This window comes from Pezoporus occidentalis, unplaced genomic scaffold (assembly GCF_034315485.1).
Source record: "Pezoporus occidentalis ecotype Australia unplaced genomic scaffold, CSIRO_AGI_Poc_V1 ctg13, whole genome shotgun sequence".
Classification (NCBI taxonomy): domain Eukaryota; kingdom Metazoa; phylum Chordata; class Aves; order Psittaciformes; family Psittacidae; genus Pezoporus; species Pezoporus occidentalis.
Window position 1 is genome coordinate 13,527,543 of NW_026913103.1, and position 21,452 is coordinate 13,548,994.

At 38.6% G+C, this 21,452-nt stretch overlaps 1 protein-coding gene across 6 annotated transcripts in view; it reads left to right on the top strand.

Annotated features, from left to right (window-relative positions):
* Positions 1–21,452, top strand: part of KLHL32 (kelch like family member 32) — a 122,497-nt gene that overhangs the window by 8,727 nt on the left and 92,318 nt on the right. For 5 of the 6 annotated variants that reach the window (XM_062608437.1, XM_062608436.1, XM_062608431.1 and 2 more), the window contains exon 2: positions 21,113–21,201. In XM_062608437.1, coding sequence (XP_062464421.1) covers positions 21,179–21,201 — 23 coding nt within the window. In that variant the 5' untranslated portion in view covers positions 21,113–21,178. Of the gene's footprint in view, positions 1–16,448; positions 16,536–21,112; positions 21,202–21,452 lie in introns of those variants that run through there. The other variant, XM_062608434.1, reaches the window with a different exon arrangement.

Genomic DNA, 21,452 nt, shown 5'->3' on the forward strand with positions numbered 1-21,452 from the left:
CAACCAAGGCTGCCCTGGAGAGTCACATTTCCAATGAGCCCTTCCCTGCTGGTGAGCACGAGGTCAAGCATGCCACTTCTTGTCAGCTCCTCCGTTACTTGCAGAAGGAAGTTGTCTTCCACACAATCAGGGAACCTCCTGGATTGCTTGTGCCAGGCCATGCCGTCCTTCCAACAGATGTCAGGGTGGTTGAAGTCCCCCATGAGGACGAGGGCCTGTGAGCATGAGACTGTTCCTATCTGTCTATAGTGCGCTTCATCCACAGAGTCCTCTTGATCAGGTCTTTAACAGATCCCACAGTAATGTCCCCCATAGCTGTTCTCTCTTTAACCCTGACCCACAAACTCTCAGTTGACTCCTCACCTGTCCCCAGACTGAGTTCCATACTCTCCAGCCTATCCCTAACATAAATAGCAGCTCCTCCTCCCCGTCTGCTGGGCCTGTCTTTTCTTAAGAGCCTGTAACCTTCCATTCCAGCACCCCAGTCATAGGAGCCATCTCACCATGTTTCTGTGATACTTATTATATCGTATCCCCAGAGATGTGTACATATCTCTAATTCCTCTTGTTTGTTCCCCATACTATGGGTGTTTGTATAGAGGCAATGACAGAAGAGACTGAAGATGAGTTTAAAACCAATGTAGTTTATACATCTTGCAGCTCTTCACATTTCCACAGGATTCCAAGTCTGACATAGTGCAACTCTAAACTACCTTAAAGGGAGGAAAACTGCTAGACAGGCCATTTGAATTTACTGTCTTTACTCTTCACTGTGGACTTGCATTGATCTTTAGTGGTGTTGCTGAATAAGTGAAGAGAACTAAGGCTGTAGTAACTGAGCCTTGTCATTTGTAGTTTATGGCAGTTTAAGACCTAAATACCTCCAGCTTTCCACCTCCCTCCTCTTGTGTAAGAGGGCTGGTAGAGTAGAGCACTTGCCTGCATTTTGGCTAGTTGTAGGCACTGTCGTGGAATGTCAGTATGGGTTTGTACTGTAATGCCTATGGGATGATAGCAGCACAATCACTGCCTGTACACTCGGGAAGGGGAGTGAAAGCATCTTCAATGGCATAGACTGCTTCAGTGAATTGCACTGTTTACCTTTTGTCCTGTCACTGGTGTGTGTGCTGTGAATTTTGAAGGTTGCTGCTGGACACACAAGGACTGAATTTGCACAGGCTGCATACTTATTTTTTGAGATTTATTCTTTGGTCCAGGTAGTGAGAGAGATTACAATGTGATTAACAAGGAGCTCATAGCAAACCAGATGAAGCCCTGAACATTTAAAAGGAGATGATAAACCCCTGTTGGTTTAGCTATGGTGATTTAAATATAGGACAGATTTAAATACAGGAGAGAGGTGAAAGGTGACCTTTTGTTGTTTGCTTGTTTTTTTGTGTGTGGTGGGGTTTTGTTTTTTTCCGAAGCCACTTGATATAGTCTGTGGGAGGGAGGAGAAAAGGACAAGGTTTCCAAACAGAAATGTTTCTTTCACATAGACTTGAAAAAGCCTTAGAAGTCTAAACATTTGCTATTTCTTTTCTAATTTAATTCCTGATCCTAATTAAAGATCAAAGATTAAAGTAATTTAAGATCCTCTTTTTGGGTATTTTTCCTTGAACAGAGGCTTTTCTCCAGATAAGGAAAAGTTGTGTCTCAGACTAAGGAGGTCGGGGAAATGTTGAAGAAAATCTTGAGCTATAAATTTAGAACAAGAAAAAGAAGTCCCTGTAGCTGTTCTCGATTAAGATTGTTTTCCATCTGTTTATGTGTGTGATGCACATGTTTGAAAACTGTCAGAAGAAATAGGCTTTATCAGAACATTCAATCTAATGGACTTATGTTCCCTCATGCAGCCTGTCTGGATACGTGGAGAAGAACAAGTTGTGGATGAGTCTCCTTGCCTTTCTGTCATGGTTTGATATAAGATGTTGTGGTTTAAGCCCAGCTGGTAACTCAGTTTTGTTCTCAGGCTAAAGTCAAAAACACAGCACCAGCTACAAAGAAGGAGAAAAATGACTGCTATAGCTGAACCCAGGACAGATGTCCTGCAGCAATACTGGCTTGAGGTACTTATGATCACTCTGCTGTCCTGCTGCAGTTTATTGGTCTTGTGTTTTGCTGGCATCACTGTTTGTGGAGGTGTACTATGGACTGAATCACCAGTATGCCTCTTAAAGCTTTAAGGGAAATGAAAACCACCAAAACTTCCTAAAAATTGAAAAGCAACCTCACAGAAGTCTCTATACCCTCTTTAGCCAGGTTAGGAAAAAGAAGGAAGCATAGAGGCCACCATTGCTGCTGAGCTTGTATCCATTTTCCCTTGAAAAAAAAAAAGAGCAACCAGTTGCTTTACCCTGTAATGCATACATGCAGACTAGAGAAAAACACGTTGACTGTAAGTTTTCTTTCATATACTAGGGTGTAATAGGTGTTAAATTAGTGTTTATATTTACCAAATTCTTGCACTGGAGTAAGCAAATGTTTTTACTGCAGCTTGCCATAAATAAAAAGAAGCAGTATTTGGAAATCCTGACCAGCTTTTGTGTAGGAGAGAGCAATCATAGCAAACTGGTTCTGTGAGAAACTGAAAACAAATAAAAGATGAGCTGTTGTTCATGGTTTACAAAGCAGAAGAGATTGTGCATAAAAGAAGGAAGTTATTTGCAAACACTGAAAACCATTATTTGCAAACCTGGGACAAATTTCAGTAACAACTCCTGTTCTCCTTAGTCTGTAGAAGATACTGTGAAACCAAAGGCAATGATTTAACCAATGCTGGCCCTAGAGAAGTGTGGAAATCTTCTCCAATTACTGCATTCAATGCTGCTAGAAGTCTTGAATCTCCCCAAGGTGTTTCCAAGAACATTTCCTACCAGTTTGAGTGTTACAATCTTGCAGTCACAATGTAGCAGTTAGCTAAAGCAAAGAATCCTTTCTTCTAATAAAACTTTTCATAAAGGAAGGATTTTCTTTTAGTACTTACATTAATGAAATTATTACTTACTACATTGAAATTATTTTCCTTATAATTTTGTGTTGCCATTTTTCAGTCTAACATTACTCTCCAAAGTGATAGGTAGGCAATGCTCAGATGAGCGGAGTATTTCATTCCTGACTGGTGGCAGGAAAAAGAAAATAGTGTTTTACAGTAGGGATGAAACCTTCCATATAAACATATTATCAGGACGTACAAGTTGACTATGCTATTCAGAGGTGCCCATTTAGTTCTGAACAAAGTAGCAAAGCCTATAGGAGCAGTACTGTTAGTACTGTGCTTTGTGAGGGTAACATTGAGGAAACTACCCAGATGTCTTTGCAAGCCTCTGCACTGGGCTGTGTTGAATGCTGGTGAGGTGGTGATCTTTTAGGAACTGCAGATTAGTAAATTCCAATCCAGATTCAGAAAATTTATTCTCTGTGAGAAATAGACTTCAAAGACCACAATTACACAATGGTAAACTGGGGAAATACTTGAATCCTAGCAGTATTGCTGTATCAGATTTCAAGTCATGTCTGAGAAGGTTTGTACTGTCAGTAATGCTTACTGATGGAATTTCATAAATACTTAAGATCAAATAGCTTCTTCTGGTTCTAGTTGGTCTGTAGTTTGTGCTCTTTCTCTCCTGGAAGTATATGGAAAGAGCCTTTATCTGGTTATCTCAGAATCAGTATAAATTCAGAAGTAAAAGCTTGCATTTGGTTTTCAAATATAACCAATTATTGCATGAAAGCATGCTGCAAAGCTAGTCATAGTGGCGATGCAACAGCTTCTGTCTGGTCACTCGCAACACTGTCAGATCAAAGGGTTAAAGAGCTGCAAGGTAGAGAGCTTTCAAACCTTTTTTTTTTAAAATTTTTTCCTCTTTTTCTTCCTCTCCCGCCCCCCCTCCCCAGTTTATTTATTTATCTATTTGTTAGAGAACAAGTGTCTCCTGATTAGGTACGGGTGATTGTAGTGTTGCCAGGTAAATGAATGAACCTGGCTAAAGCTAGTCAACCCTTTGTTTGGTTATAGTGACTCAGGTCATCTAGATGCAGTCCGGCACTCCTTGGCTACATTCAGTATGTTGCTGTCCAAAGATGGAAAAGAAGCAGTGAGTCTGTGCTTGGATTGCTGGATCATGTACAATGCAACTGCTCAGTTTCTTGGCAAGGTGAAGAGCAGTCTGTCCCCTGCAAATACTCTGATTCAAATCCAGGTTCTTGTGTGTCCCATTTGGTAAAGAGAGAAATCTAACACCATATAATTATCCTCTTAGTCCTTGGATCTATCTGCAGTATCCTTAGGCTTAGTCATTGAAGGAGATGGGTGGGTACTTCGTAGCATCTTTATTCCAGTCAGCACCTTTTGGGCCACTGTGCCTGTGTTGCCAGCTCAAGACATTGATGAATAGCTTCCATTTGTTATTCAATGGCTTTTAATTTTACTGTTGTCAGCCTGAAGCATTCAGAAGTCAGTTCCCAGGCATCAGGAATTAAATAAATTCAGACACTTTCCATTAGAAGTTGTAAATCTGGGGCTAGATTATGTTTTCAGTCTTCTCTTGGTAATCTTCAGACCTATAAACTTTTTTTTTGTGTTTGAAATTAATGCTCCAGGTGCAGTTTGATTCCAGGAGATACATTTGGTGACAGGGAAGGAAACTGCCACAACTGGTTTAATTTGGGTTTTCTTTACCTTAAAAAGTATTTATTTTCTGATCACTGCTTACCTTTTTTTTTATGCAGCAAAACTTTTCTCTAGTGGTAGAGACTGAATTAGCATTTTTCTTCCTAAATCAGTCTGTATCAAATTTTGATTTAGAAGGTCAGTTGCTTTTAGTGGTGATGTTGTCTTGTTGCTTTTTCTGGAGATATGCTAGCACTGATAAATCTAAATTTTATTATTTGCTGTGGACCAAATGTAGAGGCAACATAGACAGCTTCCATGTGGGTTAGTGGCTGGGAATGTAAACTAATGAAAAAGTAATTGGAATAAAAGAAAATCTCAAAGAGTTGTGATATACTACAGAAGTCAGAATGAACTGTTTTGTCCTTAAATGTGTCCATGGAGAAGATTTGGAGGAAAAAATGTCTTCAGGGTTCTTTTGTAGAATCATGATGTTACCATATGCAGGAAAATTTTAACTGTTTTCTGGGATATCGTAATAACAGTAATAGACCATTATTGTCCTTTCTGTAATTCATGGTCACCTTTGTTTTTGAATTCCTTCTCTGCCTAGCAGTGTGTTTTTGATAGACATGTCCACCAGGGCCTCTAGGAATACCATCTTGGAGCCCACCCACAGGCAGATGCAACTACTGGCTAGGTTGGCTTTACGCTTAACACCGTTGATTTAGTGCTGAATGAAGTGTATCTTCTCCAGGGACTGCACCTGCCGCCGCTTTGCTCAGCTGTGGCTTGCCAGTTGCCTGACTGCCTTTTCCAGTTCTTCCCATTGAAACCCAAAGATCTGTTCCATGCTGAAATCCTAGGTATCAGGGCGGAGTGTAAAAAGTTATCTTCCACTGTGTAATGAGCTCAGTTCCTTTTACTGCAAGGTGATGATTAAACTATGCATGATTGATTATTTAAAGATTTTTTTTTTCTTTCTTCAGTAGTGGGAATGTTTTACACTTACCCTTGGAGAACTGCTTGCCAATAGCTAGGCATTTCATAATTTGCCTATCTGCATCTGTAGGAGTGATCTAGCATTAATATTTCACTAACTTTTTCAAATATATAGCAGCATTTCTCCCAGCAAAGTATGAAACATTGCAATAAAGATTCACAGAAATGAAGGCTGTGAATTTAGTCTGATTCTCATGGAAGACCTTGACCAATTTATTGGTGAATTTGAAAATACCAAGGTTTGACCTAAAATAAATAGTAGGGTGTGATATATTTTGTGTAAGATTATGAATATACAGTATGCATGCATTATCTTCTCAGCTGTACCATAGAGAATCACACAATGCACAGAATCATCTAGGTTGGAAGGGAGCTGCTGAGATCATTTAGTTAACCCACCCCTATTCAGGTAGGGTCAGCTAAAGCAGGTTGTCCAGGACTGTGTCCAGAAGTGATCTGAGTATCTCCAAGAATGGAGACTCCACAACTTCCCTGAACAATCTGTTCTGTTGTTTAACCATCCCCACAGTAAGAAGTGTTTTTTTTTGTGTTCAGGTGGAGTGTCATGCGTGTTAATTTGTGCCTATTACATTATAGAAGAAGCAATGCTTTAACTTGAATTATGAGTAGCTATTTGTAGCATTTAGTGATTTTTAACATGGTAATTATTGACTAAATAATTTTTTAAACATCCATGTTATTTTTGAAACAAGCGTTCCTAGAGCCTTGTTAAATTTTCTTTTTTTTTTGTATTGTCACATATACAGATGTTGTCTTAGCAAAAGCTGAGCTCCAATTTTCTCCAAGTGATTAGGCTTGGCACTGTTTTATGTTTCTTAAATGCAGTGGGCTTCTAGTGATTGGCATGCAATTCACAAACTTCAGTTCGGCATTTAGGAGTGTCTCCACAAATCATCTTGTGTTTGGTTCTAGGAGCAGTATACACAAACCCCACAGACTTGTTGAGCTTCCCCATTTACTGTCCGAGCAGTGACAGATTCTTGAGAATGAAGATTCTCAACAAGCCGCAAGAAGTTTACATGTATGTGAAGGGAAGAGCAGGAGGTCACTTTAGATGATAGGAAAAAGTCAATGGTATATGTGTTTAAAATTCCTCACTCTTCTGAAAGTAAACACTTAACTGTAGCCTTGCAAAGTCTTTAGTGGGTGTCCATGTTCACAGTGCCCTTATGAATTTCAGTAGCAAGTTGTTTCACAAAAGAAGTGGTTTACTTATTTCTTTTGAAATTCAGCTTCTCCTGGTTTGTTTTGATCTTGTTCTTTTTTTTTCATAATCTAATAATTGTTGTTGCAGCACCCACCTAATAATAGCTCTGAGTTCAGTTGTCCTTGCTGTGATGAGCATTTGAAACTGTTTCTCTCACTTCCTACAGTAAGTAAAATAACTGTCAGACTAGAGGCAGAATTAAGTACACATGGGATGATTGATTCCCTCCTGCTGTTGTGGTTTATTGTCCAATGAAGAACATGCACTTTGGGTCAGAAGGAAAGTAAGAACAGATATGTCCATTATCTAGTGATGGAGGTGGTGTTCTGGGGATAGGGAGACCTGGTTCTGTCCTGGGAGCTGGGACCAGAATGTTGAATTGGTGTTTTGAAAACAGGGCTGTACTGCAAGTTTCATGTACAGGCTGGTGCACAAGTATGAAGGAAATGGGAGATTTGTGTTTACTTTTTCTTGTTTGGTCAGCTGTAAAGCAGAGCTGATATAAAATACAGATGTTCAGGGTTCTCTGGTTAGAGTATCTCTGTATTCACTGAGTACTTCTATGTGTTTCCATTACTGAGATGAGGTTATTCTTTCCTGCTTCTATGTATTTATAAAAGAGAAAACGTCATAAATAGAGAAAACCAAATTTTTTAAAACTGCCTATGATGGTTCCAATGTTAGGAGTTTGCTACAACTTTGAATATTCTAGCACACGACTTGTGCTTGATGTGAGGATTCAAAAGCCTTGTTTGTGCTAGTAACTTTGCTCATTCCATGCCAGAGCTTGAAACTCAAGACATCCCTCTTAGTCAAACCATTGCAACAGTCTCTGGCAAGGTCTCGTCCTGAGCCATCTAGTGCTCTTCCAAAACATTTCCAGGCATAGCCTGGGAGTTGGTGGTTTTTCCCAATTAGTTGTTTGGGTATGGATATGTTGTTTTGGGAGCCACAAGGGACAAAATGTGGGCTAGTTGGCTGTATGGGCAATGGAACCAGCACTGGCACAGTTAAATTGATTAATACTGATGAAATTTTCCCAGCCTTCTGAAGATGCATGTGGGTGAAATTATCTATACTTCCAATGAAGAAGTGTCTAGGGTTTCTTTTGGCCTGTTAAAGTATATGAAAAATTTCATGGCCATTTAATGATATAAGGTAAAATTGGTAGTGATTTTCGTGAGCAGTTACTGTGTGACTTGAATAAATTGTCAAAACAGAAACATGGAGGTCAGTATCTGTTGCAGTTGTGTGATGTTTGGAGAACTGCCAGCTGGTCATACTGTTATGTACAGGCTTCTTTCTTTTTCCTGATTCCTGCTGTTGCAAACACCCACTGAACAGCAAGTGTTTTGTGCTATTGCAATTATGTTGGGAGTCGGATGGAACAGACTCCTTGAAATAGCCTGGTCACTGTCCTGGAGGTAATTATCTTCAAGTCAAGTTCTGCCACCCCGTGGCTACTGAAGGTCATTCTTAGAAGGTGCATGATTACTTAGCTACTGGTACTCACAGCCTTTTTCCTTTAAAATCGATGACTTATATTTTTTTTTTAATATGAATATTTTCTCCACAATATTTTGTGGAGAAAGTTGAAGGACTACTGTAGGTCCTGTGGGGCTATATAAACTCTCTGTGCTTTTACTGAAAGATATAAATACTCATTCACTGACAATGCCATTAATTATATATCTCATGATAGTGTAGTATGTAGACACACAACTGGTCACCTGGACATCTCAGTTATGCAAGGTGCATATGCAGTAATCACTTATTCTTTTCTTAGGGTTTTTGTGTGGTTTTAAGCAGCAAATATGATCGGTTATCTTTCAGTCGTAGGTATAAAATGTGTAAGTTAATCTAGACTAATTGCCAAGATTATATACTATCTACACTACTATATACTTCTGTCTGACATAAATATTCCGTATACAGATTGGAAGGGATTTCAAAAACATGCCCATGTATTTTTGACTCTTACTATTCTAGAAAAGAATGATGGTTGTGTTCAGTAAAAGCACATTGATGGTCATGACACTTAAAACTCCAAGGCTTATCTGAGTGAGGCCTTGATGAAGTTGACAGCGTTTCAGAGCATGCCTCACTCTTATTGACAACTTCAGTGTTCATTTCTAGAGTTATCAGGGGAAATAATTATGATCTCTCCAGTTAAATCTATATTGCTTTCTACTATAAAGCATCCTGACTTAATTTAGAGAAAACGTCAACGTTTTGCAACAAATGTCAAATTTCCCAGAAGAAAAATGCTTAGGTTTAAAGAACAGGTTTGGAGGGGGGGTGTGTGTGTGTGTTATTGTGTTAGTTTTTATCCAATGAAAATGCAACTGAAATACCAAAAGAAAGTTCAATTACAGGCTACTTAACTCATCCTGTCTTTTCTTTTCTTGAGGTCTACAGGAAAAATCTTGAAAGCATACTTTAGCAATGTAACTGAAGATTTGGGTTCATACCAGCAGCAGTATGCTTTTAAACTAAAATACCAGAGAGTTTTCACCCTGTCGCTTTGCAATGACCGGGGACTCAATGTGTGGTTTAGGTATTTTACTTTGAGAGTGCTTTGCATAGCTGTTGTTCAAGTTTCAGAAAGATGAGAAAATAAGTTAGTAGAATTATAGAATACTTTGGGTTGGAAGAGGCCTGTAGAGGTCATCTAGTGCAGTCTTGTGCAATGAGCAGGAACATCTTCAATTAGATCAGGATCAATATGTGATGTTTTTCTCCCAGCCATTCCCTAGCAATGACACGTGGGTCAGCTGTAAGGAATGGACTTCTTTTGCCACATGAGTAATTAGCATCATAGCTTAAATGACGGCAACAGTGAATAGCCCTGACAAGCTAAGCTGGTAGTGCACAATGTTGTATTATTACAGTTGTATAAAACTGGTATCTTTTTCAAATGAGAAGTGTTAAACGGTATACACACATCCTGGAAACAAATGTATTTGGAAAGTCATCAGACTCCAAATGTGTGGCTTCCAGTAGAACTGTGGACTTTTTCCTTTCATGGGTAATATGCTACTGCATTGAGTTATATGATTGCATGCAGTTTTATCAGTAGAATGCAGCAACCTTTTGGTCAAGTGGTAGTATAGGTAAAATTTGCCTGAAGTCACACAGATGACCATAAACCTGGCTTTTTAATTTTTCTTTTTTAATCTGAATGCCTCTTCAGAAAAAACTATTCCAAATACATATGTATCCAGATACACAGAAGATGTAAAGCTACAAAGAGGATATAAAGGTGTAAAGATATGGTTTTGCTTATACATCCTTTATCCCTGTGGTTTCATTTTAAACTTCTGTGATTTAAAATCTTAATGACTCTGTGAAGTCAGATGGCAATTTGGTATTCATAGACAATAAACTTACAACTGTATGTGGTGGCCCAAAGATAGCAGTGACCTTTCCGGTCTTGCAAGAAAATGGTTTGTAACTAATCAGAATAGTGTAACAGTCTGATTTTGGTTTTGTTTTTTTTTTTTTTTGTTTGTTGGTTGGTTGTTGTTTTGTTGTTTTTTTTTTGTTTGGCTTTTGGTTTGTTGTGTTGTTGGTGTTTGTTTTTTTTTTTTACTGTGTTTTTACTTTATAATTTATTTTGCTGGATGTTTTCTTGCAATCTTTTGACTGACTCCTATTTTTCCAAACAATCTAGGTTTTCCATTTCTTTACTTCGTTGGTATTATGTTCATTAAATCTAAGGTATTTCTTTCACTACTATGAATTCTTTCTCTTGAAAGTCACTATATTAAGGCAGTACATTAGATGAGAAGCTTGTGGTTGAGGTATGATTTCACTAACAGCAGTGGGAAGTGGCAGTTTTCCTCACACTTGTGACATTCTTGAATGTTTTTGTATGGAATGAAAAAAATCTTTCAATCTTCAAAGATCTCAACAAAAAAGGGAAAAAGTAGTGTCTTCCAGGTAAAGGGGAGAAGTGCTCAGAAGAGCAAGTTTGCAGTCAAACTTTCTTTTTAACTGTTTCCCTTTTGACAAATTAATTTGAGAAAGGACAGCATTATCTTCTAGTTTTTTTTATTTTCTGTGAATAATAAGCTCATATATTCCTTTTTCTGAAGTGACTTTTACCCAGAGAAGGTGAATTATAGCTTGAAAAGATGATTTATTCTGACTTATTAAACCCAGAGTACTTTAAAGATAAAACAAAAAGCTCCTATGAATAAGGATCTAAACTAGGACAAAAATTGCCATGGGTAAATCTTAATGGTCTATCCCTGTGTTTGTGACAGTCTCCTTCAAGATCTGTTATGAAGTCATTCTGGAAGGAAATGGATGTAGCGTACTGCTGATAGTTTTAAATGTTGCATTTTCTTTTTAAATAAAGACCAAATTTAAACCAGATATTTGAAGTTGTCCAAGGGAAAATAACACTTAACAGAATACAAGTGCCTTATGTCATGACATATCTAGTTGGTTTGAAATTTTGCTTTCCTATAGGAAAGAGTAATATGATGCTTATGATCCCTTCAGTTCATTTTTGTACCTGGTTTATGATGTTCTTTCTTCGAACTTAAAATGAAGCGTGGAACAAGTGAAATTGGTTTGCAGTACTTAAAATACATAATTTGAAAAAGAGAGCCTTGAGGGAAAGAAGATAACTAATTGAAGATAGCTACTTGAAAATGCAAAATCTCTTGAATTCTTTATATATTGAGTATTTCTAGTCTTGTTAACAGTAGTTTTGCATATGAATTTTCGTGAGTTTCTGTCTGATCTAGTTTGGCAAACTGCAAATTTAATGAAAGTAGTGTTGATTCACCGCTTTCTAACATAACTGAAGAGTCAGAATTAAGAATATTAATAAACATATCTAAATGGAATATTGCTAACTGAATTATATATTATCTGTACTCATGGAAACAAAAAAATATAATCACATCTAGTGTAAAATATTACAAATCAACAAGTTTTAATGGTTACTGAAAACTGAGACTGTTTAGAAAGATAGTTAAAAGCTACATATGTCAAATGAGATTAAAATTATCAATTTCCAACTGCCCTGTCGTGGGCAGGGACACCTTCCACTAGACCAGGTTGCTCAAAGCCCCGTCCAACATGGCCTTAAACACTTCCAGGGATGGACCAGCCACATCTTCTCTGAGCAGCCTCAGGGTTTGGCTAGCTAGTTTGAATAAGTGTTAAAATTGATAATTTAAAATAATTTTTTTGATAGGTAGGGTTGTTTTAAGTAATGTGGAAATAGATGAATGAGTGGCTTTCTCAACTCTAAAAAAAAAAAAAGAAATTGGAGGGCTTTTCACACACTTGAGGAGTAATACTGAAATGATACAGTGACATTTTATGAAGTTTAATGGTAAATAGATGATCAGCAACCTTATTTGTGAGTAACTGGGTAAAAGCCTTCTCTGTACTACTATAAAGGACTCCCCAGTTTCCTTACTTTCTCACAGTATTGTTTAATAGAAGATGAATAACGTAGATCTTCCCAGAAAGGCAAGCCAGTCTTTCCAGTCTTTCTGTCACTGTGTGAATGGGTCTGAAGCAGCAGGAGTTGTTGTGGGGAACAAAGCAGTACCTGCTTTGTTCCACTTGAAGACATCCGTAAGGGTTTTTGGCAACCTGCTCTCCTACCTCACTCAAATATGAATCATCAGAAGAGCAGTGGTGTCAAATCTGGTTGCAATGAAGGTTTCTGTATGATAGCTGTGTGGATCTCAGTGAGCTGTCTGAAAGATATTTGGCTCAAATTTTGTGTTGTAAAATTTCACGGGGAAAAGGTATAATTTGCTGTGTAATTTTATGACCTGTCTTTAAAAAGGGTTCTCATGCTGGCCATGATTGCAAGAAAGGATCTTGTTTATTTACCAAAACATCATAGAATTATAGTATGCCAGCTTGGAAGGGACCTCAGGGATCATCTGGTCCAACTTTTCTAGACAAAGCATGACCTAGACTAGGTGTCCCAACACCCCGTCCAGCTGAATCTTACGTGCCCAACGTTGGGGAATATACCACTTCCCTGGGGACATTATCCCAATGGCAGATTGTTCTCATTGTGAAAAATTTTCCTCCTGTGTCCAACTGGAATTTTCCCAGGAGTAACTTCTACCTGTTACCCTCATCTTTTCCATGTGACCCTTTGTAAAAAGGGAGTCTTTGTCTTCTTTGTAGCCATCTTTGAGTATCTCTTGAATATTGTATTAAGCTGAACGCCCTGAACAGGTAGCTGCCTGACTTTGATTTTTCTTAAATTGCAATTTGTCTGTCTTTGCCAAATATCTGGGAAGGGCAGGGCCTCACTTCTCACATAGCAGTACAGTGTGTTACTTAGAGCTAGAGGCAGATGAGCAGAAAGCAGGTGTATCGAAAGAGCAGCCCAGCCAAGGTAGAAGAGGATCCTCCTTGGTAAACTGCGATAGCTAATGGCCAATGATTAAGTGGTCTGTACAGCTCTGTTAAAATGGAATTTTCTGACTTCTAGATAGTCAATAGACATCCCACTTTCCTCTAAACCCAGTGTGGGGCTTAGGGCATGGGCAAGGAGTGAACGTTTTGACAAGAGGGATAGGTTAGTAACTGCTGCCTAGGATGTAATCACCTTAGTGAAGAGGGCAGAATTGATTTCTTATTTAAAATATTCTTTATTATTGTTTAAAAACATTATTTTTGCAATAGGAACACATTTAAAATCATGATTTTTCAAATTGCTTCATTTCTGATTTATGATCAAAAATAATGCTTATGTTCGGTGAGTTTATATTGAGGGTGATTGTAGCTTGGTCCTTATTTGCATAAAGGAAATACGAAAATTGTTGATGAAACTGTCAAAGATATTTATTTTATGTAAACTTGAATTATGTAGAAAAGATATTTTCAGGTTATTATTAATATACATTTCCATTATGAATATATATATATTTGTTTTACTAGCTTTCAAGACAAAGCAAGCATGATTAGAGGGGAAGAAATGTTTCTGAGGCATCAAATCTGAAATACAGAGCTTGTTTATGCACAGAATTAGTCCTGCGATAGTCTGGGCTATGGTTTAAGTCCCTGTTTAAAATCACAAATATGAGCTAGGAAAAAAAAAAGCTTATTAGGGGATAAATAGTGAATTTTGTGGCATTCAAGTTTATTTCTAGCAATGAAGTAGACTAAATGAGTTTTGTTTTCTAGTTTTCCCTTCCCTGTCTTAATCTAATCCATATTCTGTTGGCTTGTCGTTTCAAGAACTTTCTTTCCTGCAATTCATTTCTAAAAGATGGGGGGGGGGGATAATGAAACTGAAATTCTCTCGATGCCTCAGATGGATTCTGTGTAAACCTTGAATGTGGTATTGGCTTCTCAAGATTAAACTAATTTAAATGAATGAGAGCTTTTTCTGAAAAAGGACACATGCATTCTGCCAGTAAATGCTTTTTGGAAAGAAACTGCTTTGTCTAGTATTTCCAAACCAATATTGCAATCAACTAAATTAAAGGATGAAATACTGCTTGCTTACATACTGTTTTAATAATGTTTGAACAAACAGTTCTTGAGCTACATTGTTAGTTTGGAGAAGCAGTGTAGCCTAACAGTATGTGATGGATGCAACACAGTGGCATACTGTTCCAAGATTTCCTGATAGAGTAAAAAACCTGCTTTTTACTCTGCTGCATCGTAAGACTAAGACAAAAGAATATATAGAAAGTCTAGCACTTTGTGAGGCTGCCACATAACAAACCCTGGTTTGATATGTTAGCTGGACCTGATCATTTTCATGGACAGTGTGATTTCTTTAGAATTGCTTTTCTTTGAAATCATTGAATAGTTAGGGTTGGAAAGGATCTTAAGATCATCTAGTTCCAACCCTTCCTGCTGTGGGCAGGGGCGCCTCATACTAGACCATGTTGCCCAAGGCTCTGTCCAACGTCGCCCTGAACACTGCTGTGTTTTCATGAAAAAATACTGGTTTCCCCCCATGTTCCACCAAACCATTTTTATATTCTTTCAGCACTAGTTAAATCTTTCAGATTTTTTCATTTTTGTGATTTTCTAGGATGTGAACAAATAATGAAGCAATAAGAAAATAAAAGTTATAAAATAGGATCAGTGGTTAGTGGTCTTCATTATTTGCAAGTGAATGTCTCAAAGAAATAAGTAAAATAAATATTTTAATGGCAAACTTGGCATGTATATCAAAGCTAAGATATAGAAAGTGTTTTCTGTTTGGCCTATATTTTTGCTGTTAATCTCCAGTGTAATGGAGTGTTTCACTAGAACAAAAGGATTTAGGTGGAATTAAAGTTTTTTCATTCAAACTAAAAGTCTTATCCGTAAATTTATAAACTAATATTTTAAACCCATTTAATTACTTAAGGGAGTTAAATAGAAAGACAATAGAATGTCTTAAACTTTCTAATGCAGAAAGTTTCTGTGTATATCAGACAGTTTAAACAAAGAAGAGAAATCTAGCTACCTGAAACAGAAAGAACTCTTAGTACACAGAATTTTTGGAACAGTCAGACTCAGTGCACCCAGGCAACAGGTCAAAGTGCCTGTCTTTTTTTACAAGGAGAAATACATGAGAATTTCCAATGATTAAAAAGCTTGAGTTGCATAAAGAAATTCTCTATGGCTAAACAAAATCAGTGCAGTATAGACTAAATTATTAAGATGCTGTTATAATGTTATAGTACTCTTGTATAATGTGATGTAGACTTAATAAAAAGTGAGGCATGCTGCACTGGCACTGGGGAGGAGAAAGGATGTATAGCAGAGCTTAAGAAAGCTTGATTTGTCTGGATAAAATACTGAACTGAGTATGGGACTGCTTAAATGTTTTATTAATTCTTTGAAGAATAGGCCTTAGTTATTTCCCTTGTCTTGGCCCTTCTCCTGTTTGCTTTCACTGCTGCTTAGGTTTTTTTGTGGGCTAGAGAGTTTGGGCTTCTTGAAAAGGTCAGAAAAAGCTTGAATTTCTTCCCTACTAGTCTTGGGCTGGCATAAGATTTCCTAACTGCAGCCAGCAATATCAGGAGTGTTGGACATTTCTTGACTTAAAAAATTGGCAGATTGGAGAAGATGAGGAAAAAGAATTGATTAAAGTTTCCTACTCCTGTTTATAAAAATGTGAATTGGGCTCTGCTGTTTTCAGGGGAGTTTACCATTATGAAAATACTTGCTTTTGCTGCACCATGATGAGTAGGGAGGTGGGTGGCCTGCTGAAATTCCTGATGATTTGATTGAGAAGCTTAACAGTTTATTGAGCTGTATTTCTAGTAGTGTTGACTTTGGATCATGAGAGGGACAGAAATAGAGAGAAAGCCCTTAGTAGCCTGTCTGTACTCAAGGGCCCAGTCAGGCCCATGTTTTGAGGTACCCTTGTGTGTGATTGCAGGGTGGCATGAGAACAAGTCCAACAGTGTGGAAAAAAGGCAGTGTATCCTAGACATGTTTTGCAAACCCTGATGAAAGCCCCCTTGAAAATGCTATCAAGCTGTTTGAAGGCATCTAAGAGATTTTTTCCTATTCTGAAACTTGCATTCCTAGGAGAAGAATGGCCATTTTTCCTTCATTCTTCAGAAAATGTTAAGTTCTGATGCACTGAGACTGAAAAAAGTACCTTTGTTCAGATGTGACATCAAAGTGGATTGCTTTAGACTGGGACAGTGGCTAATAAACCAATATGCTATGATCTTTATTCTTATGCAGGTATTTTGTATGCATATCTTTATATATATATGTTATAAATTTAATCAGAATGTCTATCTGCATAGACTTGATTATTGTAAAAGTTCTCATTTGATTTAGCTGAATATTCGGGCACCTCTTTAGGTATATTTCTGATTTCTGTTTGTAATACATTGTTTTATGATACAAGGAGTTCTGCATATCTGAGGAGAGTTGCTTCTGGCCACTGTCTCTCCAAACAACAGAGTTCAAACCTTGTATTTGGATGTCCATATTCACAACTGTGGTGGAGTAAGGAATTTTTGCTCTAGAATCCTTTGTGCCAGTATGGGCAGCAATGGCATTTATATGGATGTTGTAGTGGTGTAATAGTTACAGATGTTAGCTCTGTATTAGCAGTTCTAGCACATGACTTACGCCATTTAAGGACCTAGTTAAAACTTTTGTGTATATAAGTCAACTGCTGAGTTTCCCCTTTTGGTACTGATGAATGCAAAGTTAGAATTAAAAGAAGACCTTGCTTTGATGACTGAAATGTTGCATAGATCACATATGAGTGTATACATAGCAGGTACCTTGATCAGGAAATGTTGCTTTGTTAGTTGGCAGCAGCAGGGCCACTTACTAATTATGCTGTGCTTTTCTGTCCTGAGATCACCTAGTTCCAACCCCTCTGCCATGGGCAGGGACACCTGACACTAAACCATGCCAACCAAGGCTCTGTCCAACCTGGCCTTGAACACTGCCAGGGATGGAGCATTCACAGTCTCCCTGGGTAACCCATTCTGGTGCCTCACCACCCTTACAGTAAAGAATTTCTTCCTTATATCCAATCTAAACTTCACCTCTTTAACCCGTTACCCCTTGTCCTGTCACTACAGTCCCTAATGAAGAGTCCATCCCCAGCATCCTTATAGGCCCCCTTCAGATACTGGAAGGCTGCTATGAGGTCTCCACGCAGCCTTCTCTTCTCCAGGCTGAACAGCCCCAACTTTCTCAGCCTGTCTTCATACGTGAGGTGCTCCAGTCTCCTGATCATCCTCGTGGCCCTCCTCTGGACTTGTTCCAACAGTTCCATGTCCTTTGTATGTTGAGGACACCAGAGCTGTACACAATACTCCAAGTGAGGTCTCATAAGAGTAGAGTAAAGGGGCAGGATCACCTCCTTGGACCTGCTGGTGACACTCCTTTTGATGCAGCCCAGGATACGGTTGGCTTTCTGGGCTGTGAGCGCACACTGAAGCTGGCTCATGTTCATTTTCTCCTCGACCAACACCCCCAAGTTCTTTTCTGCAGGGCTGCTCTGAATCTCTTCTCTGCCCAGTCTGTAGGTATGCCTGGGATTGCTCTGACCCAGGTGTAGGACCTTGCATTTGTCATGGTTAAACTTCATGAGGTTGGCATCAGCCCACCTCACAAGCGTGTCAAGGTCCCTCTGAATGGTATTCCTTCCCTCCAGTGTATCAACTGAACCACACAGCTTGGTGTCATTGGCAAACTTGCTGAGGGTGCACTCAATCCCACTGTCCATGTCAGTGACGAAGATGTTGAATAAGGCTGGTCCCAACACTGATCCCTGAGGGACACCACTTGTTACTGGTCTCCAGCTGGACATTGAGCCATTGACCACAACTCTTTGTATGCAGCCATCCATCCAGTTCTTTATCCACTGAGTGGTCCACCCATCAAATTGAGAGACAAGGGTGTTGTGTGGGACAGTGTTGAATGCTTTGCACAAGTCCAGGTAGATGACATTAGCTGCTCTACCCCTGTCCATCAGTTCTGTAGCCCCATCATAGAAGGCCACCCAATTGGTCAGGCAGGATTTCCCTTTAATGAAGCCATGCTGGCTGTCACCAAGCACCTCGTTGTTTTTCATGTGCCTTAGCATGCCTTCTAGGAGAAACTGCTTTAAGATTTTGCCAGGCACGGAGGTGAGACTGGCTGGTCTGTAATTCCCTGGGTCATCCATTTTCCCCTTCTTGAAAATGGGGGTTATATTTCCCTTTTTCCAGTCGGCAATTTCACCTGACTGCCCCGATGAAGTGAAGTGTCTTAATATAACTAGAAATGAAGTTGATGGTGAGAATGAAATGTTCTGAAACCATCATTGCGAAGCACTGCATACCAGTTTGCTGAGTATCCAGCTGAATCATCAGCATGAGTTCTCAATGACCTCACCCCCTTGCTCAGCATTATGGTCTTTTTGGAAAAGGGAGGAAAATAGGAAACATCTCCATTCTTCAATTTTTATTGAGTTGTAACTCAATGACAATGAAGTATTACATTAAGTGATCCACATATGGTTTAAATATGCAGCCAAAGAAACCAGTATACCTTTCTGTTGACTATTCCATTAAAATCTATTTTTTCTTTTATACATTATATATGGAGTTGAAATGTCATGTGTTGGCTGTGCTGTTACATCAGTTAATAATTGGCCATACAACCTTGTCTTCAAAAGCTTATTTCTTTGGACACTTCAGCTGTTGAGCATGTAGCTTTCTATGCCTGGTACATGTTCCAGGTTGAAATTTTAGGAGCTGCTGTTTTTGAGGATGAGATGGGGAAAAACTACATTTTACCTAGCTAAACACACAATTGCGTGTGAACTGAGTGGCTGTTGCTCCTTCTGTGGTTTAGAATAAGGACTTGAGGTCTACAAGGAATTCTCAAGTGTTCCTCCTATTGTGTTGCTAGACAATCAGCTAAACAATGTTACCAGACTCCAAAATTAAAACTCTTGTGTGGTCCTTCCACTGTGGTGGTGCAAGTGACAGCACTTGCCGAAAGGTGCATGTCGCAGTGCCTCTCTGGCGGGTAAGAACTGTAGTTTTGTCTGTAGAATGAATTGTAATTGAGGGGAAAAGGATTAATTGTCCTTTCTTGCAGGTCATTTGTTTGTTTGTTAACTGGCTAACAACTAAGGGCTTAATTCTGCCTTCACATATCCGTTGCAGAGTCTCCATGAAATTAGTGCTGTCAAAGTATTAGAAATTACGCTTTCAAAGTAAAACTGCCAGTCAATGGAAGATTCAGAGGGAAAATTATCAGCTAACTAATACAAGCAAAGAACTGGATTATTTGCGCTTTAAGTAGTAACACTATAAAAGGGTGTTTGTGGTGTTTCAGTATTGATCTTGGTGGAAGCCTCTGATAGCACTTTGAATAGGGCGTAATGTTAATTGGAAAGCAGAAAAAAACCCTTGTAGTAAATATGACTACTTTTACCGGGAAAAACTGGCAACCAGCAGTGTCACCTTATTCAGGTACTGGGAAATTGGTATAAGACCTGTAATTGTATGGCAACTTTTGGGGAATAATTATTTGTTACAATATCCTTTATCCTTTTTGTTACAAAGTAACTTTCAGTAGTCATTAAACAGCATGGATTAATTTATGTGATGACTTTAATATTTTACCTTTTAAAAAAACCTATAGAGTTTATAAGTCTGATAACATTGCTTGTGTGTACTGGACTGTTTGTATTTGCCAGAATATTTGTTCATAGTGTAGCAGAATAACGTAGGTTGGAAATGACCTTTAAGATAACCAAGTCCAACTGTTAACTTAGCACTGCCAAGTTCACCACTAAGCCATATCCTTAAGCAACACATCTACATGGCTTTTAAATACCTCAAGGGATGCTGACTCTAATGCTTCCCTGGGTAGCCTGTTTGAATGCTTGACAACCCTTTTGGTGAAGAAATTTTTTCCTAATATCCAATCTAGACCTTCCCTGGTGCAACATGGGACTATGTTCTCTTGTCCTATTTCTTGTTACCTGGGAGAAGAGGCCAACACCACCCTCACTACAAACCTCCTTTCAGGTAGTTGTAGAAAGTGATAAGATCTCCCCAGAGTCTCCTTTTGTCCAGTCTAAACAATCCCAGTTTCCTTAGCCACTCCTCATAGGACTTGTGCTCTAGACTCTTCGCCAGCTTTATTGGCCTTCATCCAGGTTAACAGAGGTACTTGGTCATAGCACTGATTAGTCAATTGAGAGTGTTGCTCTGGGAGAAGTGAGAGCTGCCTTTTGGAGTATACAGTAAACATATCCCGTCTCCCCTACTAAATTGTATTTTCAGGACAAATCAATATAGTCAAAGCATGAGTTCAGGTGTATGGCAAACATCCTAGACCCTAGAGAGGCCTGTGAGATTACACTGTAAAAGATGTAAGATTTTTATACTTGTATGTTATTCTGGGAGGCAAGCAAACACCTATAGATGCTTCTGGCCAGCTCTTCAAATTGAGGGATTTTGGGGAAGATATTTCCTTCCTCACCACTTTTCTACTTTCTTGAAATAATATGCGTCCTAGAGTTTGCAGAGAGGAGACATGCCTCTAGGGCAGTAGGTGCAGGAAGTTCAGATGATAGAGTGTGAATTTCTAGAAAAGACAAAGGGAAAGGCCACTTTCAGACTCTACTCAATCTCGCCAATAAAATTTCATCTAATCTATATGGCGTGTCTTTCTGCAACAGAAGAATTGAAAAAAGTTGCTTTTGAATTACACATCCTGAAAAGTATTGATTTGTAAGGCTGAGGCTGTGTATGCTTTGAATTTTAATGTAACTTTCCTTTTTCTCTTTCTAGGTGGAATGCTTGCTGCTTTCCCTGCAGGATTGTAAACTTTGATATTCAGAAGAGCAAAACTGAAAGATGCCATCTGAGAGGTGCCTGAGGTATAGTACTTGGTAGCATGTAAGAAGTTGTTCACATGTAGCATAATGTTTACCAAATCAGGTAACAGAAAGTAGAAATGTGGAACTAATGATTTTGTTCATTAGATAGGAATTCACATTATTAAATACATATCCATGTTATAATCTGCAAAATATTACTCTGTTTTTACCACTTATCTCTAGCAAAGGGAAGCATGTGTGGGATTGATGTGGGACCCATAGTCTCTTCATATGTTATCTTTGTCTATACT